General features: G+C 43.0%; 1 protein-coding gene across 9 annotated transcripts in view; it reads left to right on the forward strand.

The window, feature by feature from the left end:
• The window catches only part of LOC138060854 (SET-binding protein-like), a 267800-nt gene extending 256450 nt beyond the window's left edge, over positions 1-11350 (forward strand). For 8 of the 9 annotated variants that reach the window (XM_068927609.1, XM_068927610.1, XM_068927602.1 and 5 more), the window contains 2 exons: positions 3255-3422; positions 9654-11350. In XM_068927609.1, the coding sequence (XP_068783710.1) occupies positions 3255-3422; positions 9654-10210 (725 nt within the window). In that variant the 3' untranslated portion in view covers positions 10211-11350. The remainder of the gene's footprint in view (positions 1-3254; positions 3423-9653) is intronic. The other variant, XM_068927611.1, reaches the window with a different exon arrangement.
• Positions 11351-17653: the final 6303 nt, after the last annotated feature.

Genomic DNA, 17653 nt, shown 5'->3' on the forward strand with positions numbered 1-17653 from the left:
ACATCCAGGACAGCATTATGGGGAAGCTCTCATACCTTTTCTGGGAAATTATCACGACTGGGAGCCACTTCAAAGTGCCTGTACGCTAATGCACACAGCATGGAATGCACACAAACGAGGAATTAGAAGTCTCTGGGCACTTGCAGGGCTATGAATGCTGTAATGGATGGATACAGGCTTTTTAGGAAGGATAGACTGGGAAGGAGAGGAGGGACAGTTGCTATTTATTTGACAGAGCAGCTGGAATGCAGGGAGGTCTGCTGAGGGACAGGTGAGGTGCTTTTTGAGAGTTTATAGGTCAGGATTAATGGGTGGACCAATATGGTCAACATGGCTGGTGTCTGCTATTGACCATCTGATCAGGAAGAAGTAGATGAGGCCTTCTTCAGGCAAGCAGAAGAAGCCTCACCTTCAAGTCCTCATGGGAGACTTCCACCACCCCGATATCTGCTGGAAGGACAAAACTACTGCAGGGCACAGACAAAACCAGGAGGTTTCTGGAGTGTATTGATGACAACTTCCTGACACAAATGATCAAGGAGCCAATAAGAAGAGGTGCTCTGCTGGACCTTGTACTTACACACAGGGAAGTGCTGTTCAGAAGCGTGAAGGTCAGGGGCAGTCTTAGCTGCATTGACTGTGAGATGGTGAAGCTGAGGGTCCTGAGAGGCAGGAACAAGGCAAATAGCAGAATCACAACACTGAACTTCAGGAGAGCAGACTTTGACCTCTTCAGGGACGTTCTTGAAAGAAGGCATGGGAGACTATCCTGTGGAGAAGAGTGATCCAGGAGAGCTGACTGATATTCAAGGATCATTTCCTCCAAGCTCAGGAATGGTCCGTCCCAAGCAGAAGGCAAACAAGCGAAGGCAGCAGGAGGCCTTCATTAATGAGCAAGCAGCTCCTGACAAAACATGAAAAGGAAGTGTACAAGAGGAGAAAGCAGGGACAGGTGACTCAGAAGAAATAGAGAGATACTGTCCAAGTGTGCAGAAATGGGGTTAGGAAAGCCAAAGCCTGGAGCTGAATCTGGTGAGGAGCGTGAAGGGCAACAAGAAAGGCTATACAAGTACATCTCCATTAGTGGCCTAAGTGATGGGATCAAATGCACCCTCAGCAAGTTTGCGGATGCTACAAAACTGGGAGGAGTGGCTGATACACCAGAGGATTGTGCTGCCATTCAGAGGACCTCAGCAGGTGGAGGAATGGGCAGAGGGGCACCTCATGAAGTTCAACGAAGGGAAGTGCAAAGTCCTACCCCTACGGAGGAATAACCCCATGCACCACTACAGGCTGGCGGCTGATCTGCTGGAAAGCAGCTTTGAGGAGAAGGACCTGGGATTCTGGTGGACACAAATTTGACCATGAGCCAGCAGCACGCCCTTGCAGCAAAGGCCAGTTGTGTCCTGATGCATTAGGCAGAGTGTTGCCAGCAGGTCGAGGGAGGTGATCCTTCCCCTCTTCTCAGCCCTGGTGAGGCCACACTTAGACTGCTATACCCAGTTCTGAGCTTCTTAGTGCAAGAGAGACATGGACATCCTTGGAGCGAGTCCAGCGGAGGGCCACGAAGATGATTAAGGGCTACAAGAGGAAGCTGAGAGAGCTGGAACTGTTTAGCCTAGAGAAAACTCGGAGGATCTTATCCATGTGTATAAATATCTGATGGGAGGGAGTAAAGCAGATGGAGCCAGACTCTTCTCAGTGGTCTCCAGTGGCAGAACAAGAGGCAATGAGCACAAATTTAAATATAGTAAATTCCATTTAATCATAAGAAAAAAACACTTTTTTACTCTGAGGGTGGTTTACCACTGGAACAGGTTATCCAGAGAGACTGTGCAATCTCCATCCTTGGAGATAGGCAAAACGCAGCTGGACACGGTCCTGGGCAGCTTGCTTTCGCTGACCCTGCTTGAGCAGGGGCCAGGATCCCCCAGAGGTCCCTTCCACCCTCAGCCATTCTGGGGTTCTGTGTCATGTAGTTTAGTTTAATTGCTTAAATCTAATATATCTTTGAGATCCGAGTGCAGGCTGAGTTTTGAAAGGATAAGCAGTTTGTGAGGGTTTGCCTTTGAAAAATAAATGACTGCCCCAGATATGTTGAAGCCCAGCATAGCAGAAACTGGGAGCAAGTTTTCATAAGTTAGCAGAGTAAGGGCTACCGGAATTTCATAAAGAAGCAGCTGCTAGGCATTTTCTAAAAAGGGCAAAAAAAACAGCTTTATTGTAAAAAAATGACTGAGCCATTTTGGCTGCCTTTCCACTTGGTAAATTCCTGTACTTACATATGTACATGCAATATGTATACACACACACACACACACACACACACACACACACACACACACATTATATATAAATGGCTGGATGCACTTTCAGATATATCAGACAGAGCTGGCTATCTAATATGTAAAATTTCAACCTAAGCAGTTGGAATCTGACACATTTACAAGCAAACAAAATAGGTTCAAATCATGACAAGGTTTGAGAAACTTTTCCAAGGAAGGAATCTACCAGCCCTTCTTGCATAACCATTATTTTTCTGAAACATGTGATCTCTTTGGAGTATTTCTACCACTCTCACTTGTTCCATGCTGTAGTCCATGTGAGAATAATTCTGATTCCTTCAGAATCTGTTGCTAGAGAAGTGTATCACAAAGGTATTTTTCTTTCTTTTTCATATGCTCCCACCTCTTTGATGACTTGCAAGGTAAATTTTCATTAGGAAGGGGATTCCTAAAGAACAAGTAAAAGTGCAGTGTGCTTTAGATAGAGAATTACATGCTCAGGCTGTTTCTGATGCCTGGTCCTTACTCAGACAAAACACCCACTGAGTCAAGTGACTGTAGAGTAGTATGTAAGTAGAGAAGTATGTAAGTGTGTGGAGAATACACTGCCCAGGGAATGATAAATAGACAATGCGACTGAATAGAGATATGAAGCATGTCTGTCTGTATACATATGTGTGTGTATGTGTGTGTGTGTTTACTCTGAGAAGAAAAAGCAGTCGTGTGGAATTACTGTGTTGGTTTACCATTGTTTTTAGAGATCAGTGATGGTACATCCTGAAGCAAAACTATTAAAAGCAAACAAAACCCATGATCCTTGCTAGTATCAAGACCACATTCCAAGCACATATACTGGGAAATATGGAAATATATCGGGACAGCAAACACTGGAACTGGTTACCCGTTTGCAGATATTCTCTAGCTAGGTTACTTCGTCAGGGTTCATCCAAATTTTGTTTCTTTCCCCAGGAATTTCAGGTCCCCACTTAAAAGCAGATCAGACTTCACTGCATAGTAAAATGGAAAGTTCTGCCTGTAACATGATGACCAGAAGGAAACCAGCAGCTGTTGACAGTGTTGCAATGCCAACTCCAGTATTATCTCTCTTACCTTCATCATCAGCAACATCTGAAGCAGGTAATGTTGTTTTCCTCCATCCCCTCTATTTATTCTTCATCTTCTTCCTTCGGGACTCCATGCATGCTTGTACAGCTCTTCCTGATCTGAGTAGTAGTTGCAATTGTGCATATCTGATGTGATAATCAGGCTGTAATTTTTCTAGTATTTTGTTATCATGATGATATCTTGGCATATCAAATCTATTTCATGCGTATACTACTACCATTTGTGCAATAATAAGGGCAAAAGGAGCAAGGCGTAGAGTCTAGCAGGGGACTATAACTCGTGAGTGCTCTTCTGAGGCCTGTTCTTTTTTTTTTGAATGTCCCCATCCCTGTAGTATGAACATGCTGAAAACACAGTGAATATCTAAAGAGCAGATGAGATTTCTTGTTGTATACTTCAGTGATTTTAGCATAATATTCTGTCCTGCAAATGTGAAATTGTCTGGTGCAATGAACTGTGGTTTAAAATATATTGGAATAAATAAGTCAGAGTAACATGTTTTTCAATCAACTTCTGTTTTATGCTTTTATTTTGAATCAGATCAGAAAACTGATAGCTTTATACGGTCAGAAATTGAGTCAAGTTATTCAGTCATCGCCGTGCCTTTTCTCAGCCTGGATAAAGAAGTTAATCTTGCGTTGTGTCTTAATTTCCAGTGAATGGGGAATCTTCAGTACGTTACCCTGCGTCCACCCATTAGGAGTTTCCTGGTCATTTCAAACGTCTGACTCCACATTCACCAAAAATTTACTTGTATCACAGAGTGATATGAGAGCATGTTTAATTATGTGACTGGAAGTGCTGTTTCAGTGTATTCCTTTTGATTTTCCTCTAGTCTCCTGAATAAATAGTGAAAACAAGGGATCCATGCTGTAAAGTTGCTTCTCTAAAGATAAATTTTTATGTAAGAAAAATCAGGAGTCTCCATTTAACCTCTAATACTTTTCTATATATAAACTAAGGACAGAATTTTAATGCAGCGGAGAATGGAAGCGCAGAAATTTTTTATGATCAGTTTCAAGATGAAAGTATATGCTTGACTGCATAGTTCATTCTTTCCATTTTCAGAAGGCTAATTAAATTGTTGGTTTATCTGTAGCCCAGATGTGGAAATAATTTAGTGAAAACTGAGCGAAACTGTGTTAATGGGAAAACAGGACAGTGCTACGGGTTTCCTGTAATTAATGGGGAGCTCTTTGAAAATTTCTCCGTCGAAACCAAGTCGACAAACCGAGCCCAGCTGTTGAGCAAACGGTCTTCTCTGTACAGTGCTCTGGTGAGTGGCCTCAGGCACCTCCGAAGGGATCTAGAATGACAGGCAGGAAGATTGATCTCTCCTGCCACGGATATACCAAAGCCTTCCCGAATAATGTTAGGGGATACTAATGGAGAACCTCCAAGCAGTGTGATCTGCCTGGGCTTGCCTCCTCCTTTAGCAACACTATGCTGCAGTAGGTCATTCGGCCTGCTTTAAACCGCCGTTGGAAATGTATAGGTTCGGTCGAGCTTTCTCTCTTTGCCTCAGAAGCTATTTCCTGCGTCTTATTAATCCTCTGGGACTTCCCGGCGTGGTCTGCGGTCATTTCCATTTTTCTCCGGCTGTGAGACGGAGCAACACTGCGTTATGTACCCCGGGGAGGGGAGAAACTCCAGTCCTTCATGTACCTTATTTTAAATATGTAAGGCTGTTTTTTTAAAGTTAGTTCCTGCTGGTTTATTTGCAATGCTTGTGACTTACTTGAGGTGGCTAGGTGAGGTTGTTTGTGTATGGAGAGCGGGGAAAGGATGGAGGGAAAGCGCCAAGGCTTGGCTGGAGAGAAAGCAGCAGCGGCAGAGTGCAGTGCCGGCGTGTAACTCTGCGGTTTGTTTTCACAGCCTGCGCTCGAGACGCAGCGTTTGCAGAGGGTACCGCAGTGTGCGTGTCTAATAGCAGAGGGCAAGCCTCACACAGCTGTTTGCAGATAGCAGTCCCGAACTGCTGAGGCTTATCTGAATTACCGGTGTCTTGGGAGGCAGACTTCTTCCCTCTCCCAATGCTCTCTGGAGAGCTCAGAGAAAGATCTCCTCCAGAAAGGGTCCTCTGTGTGGAGGAAGAGGAAAATCAGGAGGCATTTGTCTCCTGACAGCCTTTCACTGACAGTTGAGTTCTTCCTTTTGCTGAGCTCTGACTGCTTTTTTCCACAGTCTTGGATTTTGAGGTTATGGCTTGCTCCTCTCTGTCCTTCCAAGTCTCCAGGCAGGTCCTGTGGTGGGAAGACGAGAAGGTGTCTCTTCCCGCACCTCTCTGCGGTGTCAAATTCAAGCTGTCTCTATATGCAGCTGCGTTGAGAAGAAATGGCCTGATCACTGTGAGTAGGTAGACATCCACAGTTGGGAACAGTCACAGAGCAAGTGAAGGTTCAGACAAGCTCTTATTGTGCCTGTGCAGCTTCAAGTAGTTGCAATCTCTGTTCACTTTGGGCCAGATTGTGCCAAGTAGTGTCAGGCCTTCATGGAGGCAATGCACGGCCCTGCAGCCTGGGGAAGCGTAGGGAGATAGCTGCGCCCATGCAGCACCGTCCCCCCGCCACACACTCTCCATTATACAGAGGCTGCCGTCTTGTTGTATCTTCTCTTTAGGAGCGTACTCCCTCCTCATCTGCCTGTGCACGGATGTGGCGTTACTGTTCCTCGCCTCCTCTTCAGCCCTCGCTAGATGACTTCCACTGGACAGAGCAAGACGAAAGTCTTCCTCCCACATCAAGGCTTCCATGTGCAAAATGTAAAGTAGCTGCAGGAGAGCAATGAAGTCTAAAAGTGATGAAGATAAACTAGGGTCCAGAGTTGGGCACGATCTGCCTGAGTAAAATTGGAAAGCTTAGTACTCAGGTTTGATTTTAAGCTGAGCAGTATATCACATGGCAATACAGCAAAATATTTTGTATCAAAGATTGCTCACCAAGAGCTTCCAGATGAGTTGATAACACCTAATGGCTCTCACTCTAATAGTGGTTTATTTTGGCAGATCTCACTGATATTTTGTCATATGCACACCTCATCAAATCTTCCCCCTGCAGACGCATCAGACTCCTTTCCACACAGTCTCTCCGTTCCAAATGTAGAATCCGATGTCCCTGACTATAATGCAAAATAGTAATACTGGCTTTCCAAACATTTCCTTCAGAAAAGCTGGATATAAAGCATATTAATTATTCAAGACATGTTCTGACCATTGACAGAATATGTAACACAGCTCAAATATTTTCTAAAAGTTGTGAGTTCAGAGGCTTACTAGGGAGAAAGGCAAAAACAATATTAGTAGTTTCTAACAAGCTTCCTGAGAAAGTAATAAACACTCCAAAGCATTTACAAAAGAAAAATTAGTGTGGTAAGCCAGCACAGAGCAACTTCTTCCTAACTGAGAAGATAAGTTTCAGTCCAAAGGGGAAGGGGATGCCTGCTTGCTAGGTTATAAAAGGGCACAGTATGTAAACATCATGCCAGAAGACACTGCTACTGGTATTGAGTTCATAGATTTACACCTAATTGTAGGTATCTACCCATAACTCTCTTCATATTAGTTAATCTTGGAGAGCTAGGCATTTCAGCAGAAAGCAAACACCTACGTCCACACAGCATGGTCACTGTTTACCTGCTGTTGGGCTCCATTCAGTTTGCCAAGCCTGGGTGCCTTGGACCATTTGGGTGTCCAAGACACCCTTCGGGGCTGGTGGATAGGACGCAGGATTTACAGGAGACTCGCACCCTCCTTGTCCAGTCTCCAGGTCTCAGAAGGGTTCCCATGGTCATCTCGAAAGGCTCCTACTTTAGAAAAACAAGCCCATACTGACTAGATCTCCACTGACTGCAATGGGATGTTGATGCTGAGCTGCAGAAATAGCAGATAGTGATAGAACTCAGTAAAGACATAAAATCTTTGCAGATACTTGGCTAGTGGTTTTTTTTTTTTTTCAGATTAATTTCCTGTCCTTTGGCTTACTTTCTTTGTATTGAAAAACAAGATTAATGCAGAATCTCTTGATTTCACCATGGACCTTGCAATTTGTATTGTTTTTTCTCACATTCCAGATTCCACCATGAGCTGAAATTTTTCGATTTTGGTTTCTGCAAAAAAATTGCCTCTTGAACATACGGGTTTTGCAAAGGAAATCTTGAAAATGTGCCCTGAATGTAGCCATGAAAGGCAAAATGCGGACAGCAAATACGAGGGGTGTGCAAAGTGTTTGATTTCTTAAAATCTCATGACCTGAAGCCACTCTTAGGACTAGAGAAGGGTTGAGAGAGGTGTGACTCAAAGGAGTTGAATGCTTAGAGCTGGAAATATTGGGAAAATATATGTCAATCAATCAGCAGTGAGGCTGGATGAAAGTAATTGTTTTGTGTGACAGGGATCTAACCTTTTTGATCAGATGACTGAGAAATAACTCACTCACTGCCACTTGCCCTTAGGGCTCTTAAATCAACACTTTTTAGGGGTGACCTACTTGAGAGGAGTTTTGTGCAACTAATTAGATTATCTCTAGCAATTTCAATATTTCATTTCCTTTTGCCTTTTCTTTGGTACCAAAATGACTGCTTTTCTCTTTTCTTTTGTCTTCTGTGAATCACAAACTATAAATGGGTTTTATTTTTCTTTTTGGTGTGGGGAGTAGGTTACATATGGAAAATGTATTTTGTTTTGTAATTAATGAAAACCAGACTTTGGGAAGTTGGCCATCCAGGTCTTTATTTATAAGAGAGCATATGTCTGTGTTTTGTTTATGACTCACTCCTACTTCTTGCATTGTAACTTGGGTTTGTTTATGCAAGCTCTTTGCTGAATCCAAGCAACATGGTGGTATAAGAGCCAATAATTTATGTTCTCCGAAAGGGGAGGACAGTGAATGAGGTTTGTATGCTGAAACTGTCATATCCCATAGTGAGCAAGGAGAGATTCTGCCACTTGACAGCTCCTGGTTATCTACAGAAAATGCTACAATAGCAACTTTATTTTAAACTACTGCTAGAAGATTGGGCTGTTAGCCATGAAGGGAGTGATAACCCCCAAATGAACCTTTCTCGAAATCTTGGCTGCTCCGGAAACTTCAAGGATTTCAAACCCAAATGACTGCTTGACAGTCAGGTGTAAATTAAGTTTGCAAGTAGATGTGGGCTGAGGTTAATTTAGTGGGATGTTTTATTCTTTACTGAAAAGAAATTCTGAACTCCATCATTTCTTTTCCAGCAGTGCAGAACGGATATGTTAGGAGTGAAAGGGAGCACCAGTTATTGCAACAGCAGAATTAATACAGTCCTTTTCTCTCACAAAGGGGTAGTTACTTCTAATCCATGTGCAGATCCTGAACTCTGAACAGATGCCACGTTCAGTAAAGAACAATTAAACAATTTAAGAAAAACAAGCAAGGTCTCGTGTCCTAAGCAAAGCACCAGGAGCCAAGAACTGCTGGGTTCTCTTTCCAGCTCTGACAATGACTCACGACGTGACCTTGGCAGAAGACTTAACTACTTTGGACTTCATTCAGATCTCAACTACAGTGATCTGAATCAGGAGTAAGCTTACTTTGGAGGCCATTAAAGTCAATTATATGACTGAGTAGTTTCAGCTAGTATCTGCGGAGATGATATTAAAGAAACCCAAGAAGGGGCAATGAATTTGCCACAGGTGAGGTGAGCCACGGAGCTTGTCTGTGTCCACTCGTTTCAGTAAGAAAACCTTTTTGTACTAACTGACGTCCATGTTGAGCGTTAAAGGGGAGGACGTCCAGAATTTATATGTGGGGTATACAAAGTTTAATAGCGAGTCTGGTAAGCCAATATGACACCTACATTAAGCAGCCCTTTCTTCCCTCCCACTGGAGGTTTAGAAATGAGGCAGTGAGGAAACCCATAATAAAATGTTGCCGTAGAAAAATTTAGTTGCTTTAGAAGAGGAGAGAGCCACAGAGAGATCTCTGAGGACTGCTTAATAGTCAAAGTTGCAAGTGTTTTCATCTAGGCTAGTAAAAAAGGAAGTAATAGCAATTCTTCTGGGACTGTCGTTGCAGTAAATAATCTTTTCATTTTTTAATTTACTTTTCTGTGAAGAGTCCTGTCGCACGGCCATTGTTTCTTCAGTCTTAATGCTCCTATTTAGGCTACAAGACTTAAAAGCATCTAGTCTTGGTGGTGCTAACAGTGGGAGAAGGATGGTGTCCATTCGCTTTTGTCTTATCCATTCACGTTTCTGCCCTTGTCTCCCAACAGCCAGCCCACCGCTGAAAAAAAGGTTCAAGCGCCGTGAAATCGAAGCAATCCAGTGTGAGGTGCGCAAGATGTGTAACTACACCAAGATCCTGTCCACGAAAAAGAACCTGGATCATGTGAACAAAATCCTGAAAGCCAAGCGGCTGCAGAGACAATCAAAGACAGGCAATAACTTCGTCAAGAAAAGGAGAGGGCGTCCCCGGAAGCAACCTCTCTCATTCGACGAAGACTCCAGAGACCAAATGCCCGTTCTGGAAAAATGCGTTGACCTTCCCAGCAAAAGAGGTCAGAGACCTACACTGAATCCTTTACTATTGGAGCAAGCAGCCACCCAAGATACAATCATGGCCACCATCGAGGCTGTCATACACATGGCTCGAGAGACGCCACCTCCGCCACCTCCTCTCCCGCCTCCCCCTCCTCCTCCTCCCCTACCTCCGCCTCGGACGCCGCGAGTCGGGAAGAGGAAAAGCAAGTCCCCGCAGGAGGAGGAGGAGGACGTGAAGGTGAAACGGCATCGGAAAGGTAGAGGGAGCGAGAGCGAAGGCCTTCCCTAACGCCAAGGCATCCCGTCGAGCGTGGGGCGCTCCAGGACTGAAGGCGCGCGGTCTGCTCGGCACCTGCGGCAGCATCGGACTCACTCGTCTCTTCAGTAGCACGGCAGCCGAAGCCCTTGGCGGAGAGCTGGCCAGCATCTTCCTCTTCATCAGCTTTGGCACCAGCCCCAAGGAAAAAGGGGGACGGGGCGAGGGTGGGGGTTGGATGGGTGGGGGCACGGAGGGCGGGGAGGGTGTCAAAGTTAGCGAGACCATCTACTTTGCTGAATTTCCAAAAACTAACCTGCATCTCAGCATTGCTGTTCTCATACCGTACCCTGAAGCGGGAAGTCGTCCGCGCAGTAAGCTGAACGTCGTCGTTAGAGCTGCATGCTCAACTCTGATTCTGTTTGGTGGGCCAGGTGAAACTAAGAGTAACCATACCATAGTAGAAATCACTGTAAAAAAAAAAAAAGGAAAAAAAAACAACAAAAAATGTAATTTTCTCAACTGTGATCTTGGTTATAATCTGTTTGTTTTTTTTTTTTTTCCAGTTTTATATACCTACCAGGCTTTGGGGCAGCATTACCCACAATGCCTGACTCCTGCTAGAACTATATCTATATTTTTTTTTCTCATTTACTTGCCTAGTTACAACTAGCTGCAATATAGGCAATAGAAGAGTAGAGCCTTACATGCATACGCACTCTTTCCGAGTGCTATCCCAAGAAACGATGGAATATCATAGCATTTCAAATAAGGTGTACATGGATATTCAGTTATGATAGCACGTTTCTATGAAGCAACTTGGCGTTTTCAATGGCATGTGAAAGAGGGGTCATCTGTCAACCAAGTTGTTTTGATGCTCGGTACATATGAGTCAAGAACAGCAAGGCACTTCTGGGGAATAGAGTTATAGCAAACATGGACAAAACCACCAAAAAATAAAAAGAAAAAGGAGAAAAGAAAAAAATAGGACAGAAAAAAACAGAGTAAAAAGACAGGGCCCAAACCTACCAGTTCTTACCACCTGCAGTTCCCAGCGAAATTGATGGGAAACCCAGGATCTGAATTATTTGCATTGGGTAGCAATGCCTTGATATGTTCTGTTAAAGAAAATAGCTAAAGTAGATTGTTTTAAAAAAAATAGAAAACAAAACCCTATGGAAAATAGGTTCTTTCTTGGCAATTATTTCTTAAAAAAGAAAAGGAATAAGTGTTCTTATCTGAAAAATAAAAATAAAAATGTTCAAAGGGTATCACCACTGCAATTGTATTAATGCCACTTTGGACATGTTCTCCAAGTTGTGGTTGCCTTAATAAACTAAAAAAAATTTTTTTTGTACATAATGTAATTATAAAGCTCTCAGTCTGCATGGATGCAAACTGTGTGTGACAAATCGTCTCTTTAAATGGTCAGTTCAAATTGTACATTTCTCATTCGAGTTGTACGTTAGCCATTGATTTAGCTTGGGTGAAACACCCTAGCTCCATTTCCACAGCCCAATTAAAATGTTTAACTAAAGCAAAGACTGAACATGAAGCTGTTCCATTGCAGTAACAATGCTTTTAAAAAAGTCAGTTGTTGAAATTTGAAATAGGTACTTTCAACTTTATTTTATTTCTTTTTCAAGACCTTCAGTACTCTCCACACCTGGCATGGCGAGATGGATATTCCAGTGGGAGGGGGGAGGGAAAATTCCAGCAAGGGAGCGGGGAGTGGAATTATTTAATGATTCACAAGCCAACTGTTAGTCCCTTTTTTGAGAAATCTTTGAACAGGCTTATTGCCAAGGAAACTTCAAATAGCACGACACTAAAAAAAAAAAATACCACCAACAAAAAAGTCCCCACAAAAAAAAAATTGCATTTCTATTCTGTTATTTATTTACAAAAATCATATCAAGACTATAGTGTTAAAGGGACACTGTAAACATACAGCTCATTATTTTTAGAGACTGATTTTTCTTCTGTAATAGCACCTTAGCTTATTAAAACTGAATGCATTTGGGGGTTGGGGTTGGGGGTCTGGGGAGGGGATTCTTTTTTTAAGGCTGGAACGAATCTTGAGATCCCCCCCTCCTTCCACTAAGCGGGATCACAGAATTTTGTTTCCAATTTGTTTCGCATCATTCATCATACTCATTTGCGCTTGTTGTTCTCCAATTAATGCAGCTTAGAAATAAACTGGTCAGTTGCTCGTTCTGTTACAATTTTGCTTTTCAGTTCTCTCCAATTAGCACAGCATGATTGATTGAAGTTGTAGGCCTGCGGGAAGCATGCTTAAGCCTCCTCCAGCTCCTCCCTCCCCCTAAAAAAGCATTAAGACTGAGATTTAGTTTATCCAGAAACTTTTTTCATCACTCCCTTGGGCCTGACAGTAGTTGACAGTGTCTCTTTAAATGCAAGGAAAAGCAAAAAAATCCGCGTTATTCCAGGTAGTCTATAAATTGAAATTAAGCCAGATAGATACCAACCTGTCCTTAGTCTCATAGTCAGCGATCTGCTCATTAGCGCTAACGGAAATGCCAATGTGGAGCGAGCGGAGCCAAGGTCTGAAAGGACCAAACCCTCTCTCTGGAAGCCCACTGGGGCTTCAAGACATGTCAGAGCCTACAGGGCACCATGAAGGGCTGGATTTGGGCGCTGAGGTTTGGCTGAGCCTTGGGATGCACAGTGTGCAAGCAGAGCTTGCGCTCGGAGACTCCAACCCCGTCCAGCCTTTACGGAGCGCTCCCCATAGGGGAGGTAAAAAAAAAAAAAAAAAGGCAATAAAAAAGAAAAAGGCCCATTTGGCCCTGGGGAAACCAAGGGTAGCGTTCAAGGCGTGATAGCTGCACGGCGTCCGCGGAGGAGGAGCGCTGCCCTGCGCGAGCCGGGCGGCTCGCCATAGCGAGCGCTTGCAAAGGAGCGTGCCAGGAAGCAGGGATGCTGCGGTGCGGCGCTGGCTGCTCGTCCAAAGGACGGCGCGGCACAGCTCGTTCTGGCTGACAGCAAGATTAGCTTGTTAATTTGTATGAAAGCAGGCTGAAAATACTGTTAGATGGCACTCAGAATTTGTGTTCTGCATGTTGCCTAGTCTATAAATATGATAAGCAAGTTGCTGACAGAATAATATTATAAGGCGATGTACTACATGCAGATCATAAAGGATTTAGTTTTAGGGCTTAGGGCTAAAATCCCACTCCTGCAGTTTATTACCCAACAATATTCCAGTAATGAGCTTTTTTGATTTTTTTTTCCCCCCTACTACTAGGAAGATTTACTGAGGAACTCTCTAAATTCTCTCCATACATTTCCAAGAACTGTAAAAAAAAACAGGGTGAAAGCCCTCTTTGCTTATTAAGACCAAAAAGACCTTTCAAACATCTCTGGCATGACACGGATTAACGCACGTCTTAGCATTCTTCATAAAAACAAAATCACGTGACTCCCAGCCGTCTGAAATGAGGCCATAGGTTTGCATCCTCTCTGTGGGTCTTACATTCTTCAGCCCAGCATAAAACAAGGAAAGGGGACAAGTGTGTGGGAAGAGAGGAGAAAAAACGATAAAACACTTGTATCTCCAATAGCTTCCTACTGCCAGTTTCTTGAGCCCTTAATCATTAATTTTTCTGTGAAGCACCTTGCATGTTTTCGGGTGACCGTCAGGAAAAAAAAAAAAATGCAAGGGATAATAACGATTGGCTACTAGGGTATCCTACAGCATGGCCCATGACTCTCCGTTTTACAGCAATGCTTTGTACCATTCGTGTAGAATATTGTGTTTGTATTGTCACACTGTTTGGCTAGCGTCTGGTACACTGAGGTGCTGGTGCATCACTGGGCTTCTAAGCACTACAGCAATACAGCCAATGAACGGTAACTGTCGTTCCATCCACGAGGATTCCCCCAACTCTTATTTTCACAGGCCCTGCTTCAGGACTGCACTTAAGCACACTTAAGTAGTATCCTGGGAAAAAAAGAAAAAAAAAAAAAGAAAAAAAAAGAAAAGAAAAAAAAAAAGAAAGAAACAGGATGGTTTTCTGGATTAAGAAAACATCATGCCCTTGCAATGCCTCTTCCTTCCATATCATCCAAAAACTGGGGTGCAGCAGTTCTGAGACAATTAGAAGCACATTTCAACAAAGGACACATATTTGAGATCTCCTTAAGATGCCTGCCTAGGTTGTATAAAACACTACGTAGAAAAAAAGAAAAAGAAAAAAAAATATAAAAACATGAAAAGAGCTGCCAATTGGACAACATGGGGAAGCAGTTCAATCCCATGTTGGTTTGTTTTACTTTTCTTTTTCTTTATTTTTTTAAGCTATTTCTTAAATAATAAATGCACATGAAGTGTTAAATATGTATATACTGTATTTCAAAAAAATTAAAAAAAATCAAACGAATGGGGCACAAGATTGTTCTATAAGTCGTGCTGGCTAATTTTTAGTTTGTATTCATAAGTGGTTTTTAAAAGCCTTTTTTAAAGTGTAATTTGCATGTTCTACTTTGATTGTATGTAAACATATTTTAGAGCAAAAAAATGTATTTGTATTTTATTGAATATAGAGGCAAGAAAAAAAACTTGTACATTGTTTGAAATGTTCTTTTTGTAACAGTTTTTATTCATGAAGCATTTTTGTACATTTAAAAATGGATATGGACTTGATGTTCTTTGAGGCTTAGATACATCTGGCATGCTTTAATGTCATGCTCCTTCATGATCTTAGATGTTGGTTTTTAAACATTTTTTTCTAAAACAAAGCTCAGTCTTTTCGCTACCAAATCAGGTTAGCACAGTATAGAGCACTTAACTAAAAAAAAAAAGAAAAAAAAAAGTTAATCCTATTCATATGTTATTCATTGTGTGAAATTAAAGGAATTCAATTCAGTCTAACATGAGTTGTGAATTCTTTTGTCTTATTTTCCATCTGTTTCCCATCACTAAGGAGTTTAATAGCTTTTGGGATACTAATACCATGCATTCACAAGCACTCTTTATGGTAATGGAGAAAAACATGCTTTGGTTCTGTTCTTTTTTTTTTCTTTTCTTTTTCCCAGAATATCCCCTTAAAAGTTAAAAATGGACTCTTTTGGGCCTCAGACAAAAGGGGGCTTCACACTTTGAGCCTGTATGTATTACTACATGAGCAGAAAAATCTATGGTCAAAATTGTGTCCCTAGACACCCGGGCAGGGGTCACCGCTGCACAGGTGGGATCTCCGCTCCAGAAGCAGTGGGGTGTCCTCTCCAGACGCATTCGAGGGAGGAGGTCACAGGGACTGGGTTATGGACAAAGGGGTGACAGGACCCAAATCTCCCCTCATGGAGATAAAGGAACGGAGGCTGAGGAGCATTTTCCGGTCTCTGAAATCTTGCGCTGTGTCTTTGGGACAGAGAGTCGCTCATAGCATAGATCTGATGAAGTTTCTATTCCAAGGAGCTACTGAGAGTGGTCGGCTGCCGCGATGCAGTCAGCCTCACTGTCCGCAGATTGCTCCACAGCAACATCAGATTTCCCCCTCCTCCTTCTCCTCCTCATAGGGGCTCAGCCACTGAGCCCGATGTCTCAGCAACCTTCGCATGGAAAGTAAAACCCATTCCCTGGAAAGCTCAGTGAGGTAGATGGCTTAGTGTTCTTTCCTCCTCTTCCCTTCTGAAGCTCTGTGGTATGGGTTGGCTTGATGAGACAAACTCATCCAACCACAGAGGCAACTCCTGTGACTCTGCTGTCGTTCACAGCTTCCCCCAAAGTTAAGTCCATCTTTGTGCTGTGAGGAGCACCTCCAAAGATCTCAAATCTAACAGGCCTTTTGCTTTCTCTTCTCTTTTTAACTTATGCATAGCCCCAGAGTTTGACAACAGTTTGCAAGAGCAATGACATCTTTGCTCACTGTTTTTATTGGGCTCTGTGGTATATAACCCACTGGTCTCCAACTCTAACCACAGTTTTGTAAAAGGCCTGCAGTAAGACTTCCTTGGAAGCATCTGTGAACTGTTAACTTTCATGCTTGCTGTTGTAGTATCTGAGGCCTGAAGTCTCCCCTTCAGTCAACTCTTTACCGGCCTTTACCTCCTGCAGTCACTGAACACTGCTATACTTTTGTGTAGTCACCTTGTGGGGATGGTGGAGCATCGTTTAGAGAGCAGCAAAAAAAATGTGTTCCCTGTTCCAGTGAAACAAGCCAGGTGTTGCACCCACCCTATGGTGTCCTGCCCTGGGTGGCTCTACCACAGGCAGAGGGTGGATGGAATCCTTCCTCACTAGTCTTCTTGTCCCAGCTGGATGCCAAGTTGCTTTCTGTTGTTGCCCATGGCCCATGCAGCTGCAAGTGCAAGTTCATGTCATTTTACTGGGGGTGAGGGACTCCATCCTTGAGCTGCTTGCCTTTGCACTTTTCTTTCACCACCTTACTGACACCACTTATGGCATCAGAGCACCATACTCCTTCTGGCCCAGGAGGAGTCTATTCAGCAGCCCCATTTGCTTTCTCAGGGTCAAATCCGGCTCTCGCTAGGATCTTTCTGTGCAGTTCTTTTGTCCCGGGTAACTATCCCAGTATTGTCTCCTCCTATGGATTATATCACCTCCTAGAAAAACCTTTAAAAATCTTAGATAGGGGTAGGAAAAAAAAGCTGAGAAAAATCACAAGCTCCGGTGGGTTGTCCCCTTTTTTAGATACTCGTTGTTTAATGAGATATTATTCTCATATCTCATTTTGCATGAGTTCAGTGCTTTTCAAATTTACTTAGAATACTCCCATTATTAATCTCCTCTGCCTGAAATAATTGAAAATAATAAAAATATCTAGTATATCGGAAATAACTGCCATCGGAAATAATGTTCTTTTTTGATTATCATCTTTTTTTTTTTTTTTCTGGGGTTTCTTTGCTCTCAGAAATAGCGAAGCTCTGTTTAAACCGTCTTTGGTCATCCTCCATATTATCAGAGCTTGAACTCAGGACGGAATTTTGAACTCCATCCTCAAGATATGGATAAGGAAATGAGTAGTATCCATTCATTCAAGGTACGTTCTTAACTCGTTCTTGATAGTCCCTGTCGTTTGTGTGCTGGGATAAGCAGCCTGACCGAGGCGACCTTCATGCATTCTCGGCTCCCAGTGACAAGCCTCCATCTCAGCCCATCGTAGTGACCACCTCCTGCTCTTCTTGGGACTTCTGTCCAAATACGTTCAATTTAGTTTGTGTCAAGGGAACTTTAGTTGGTGGAGATCCTTGCAGCACATATGGAAGTTCTGTGAGCTCATGACAACATTATTTTGTATTCTGTTAAACCAAGCATGCAGGGCTAATAGGAAGTGCAGAAATCATAGTGAAGTGTGGCATGTCAAATGATCTATGCATTTTTTACTGTGAGCTGCAGGAATAACTGGCATGCAAGCAGCACAGTAGCTGTAAGAGTTTAACAGAATGCTGGTGTAATCATTAGTCATTTCATTACTATGATTAACTTTTTCT

The sequence above is a fragment of the Struthio camelus genome, chromosome Z (genome assembly GCF_040807025.1).
Source record: "Struthio camelus isolate bStrCam1 chromosome Z, bStrCam1.hap1, whole genome shotgun sequence".
NCBI lineage: Eukaryota > Metazoa > Chordata > Aves > Struthioniformes > Struthionidae > Struthio > Struthio camelus.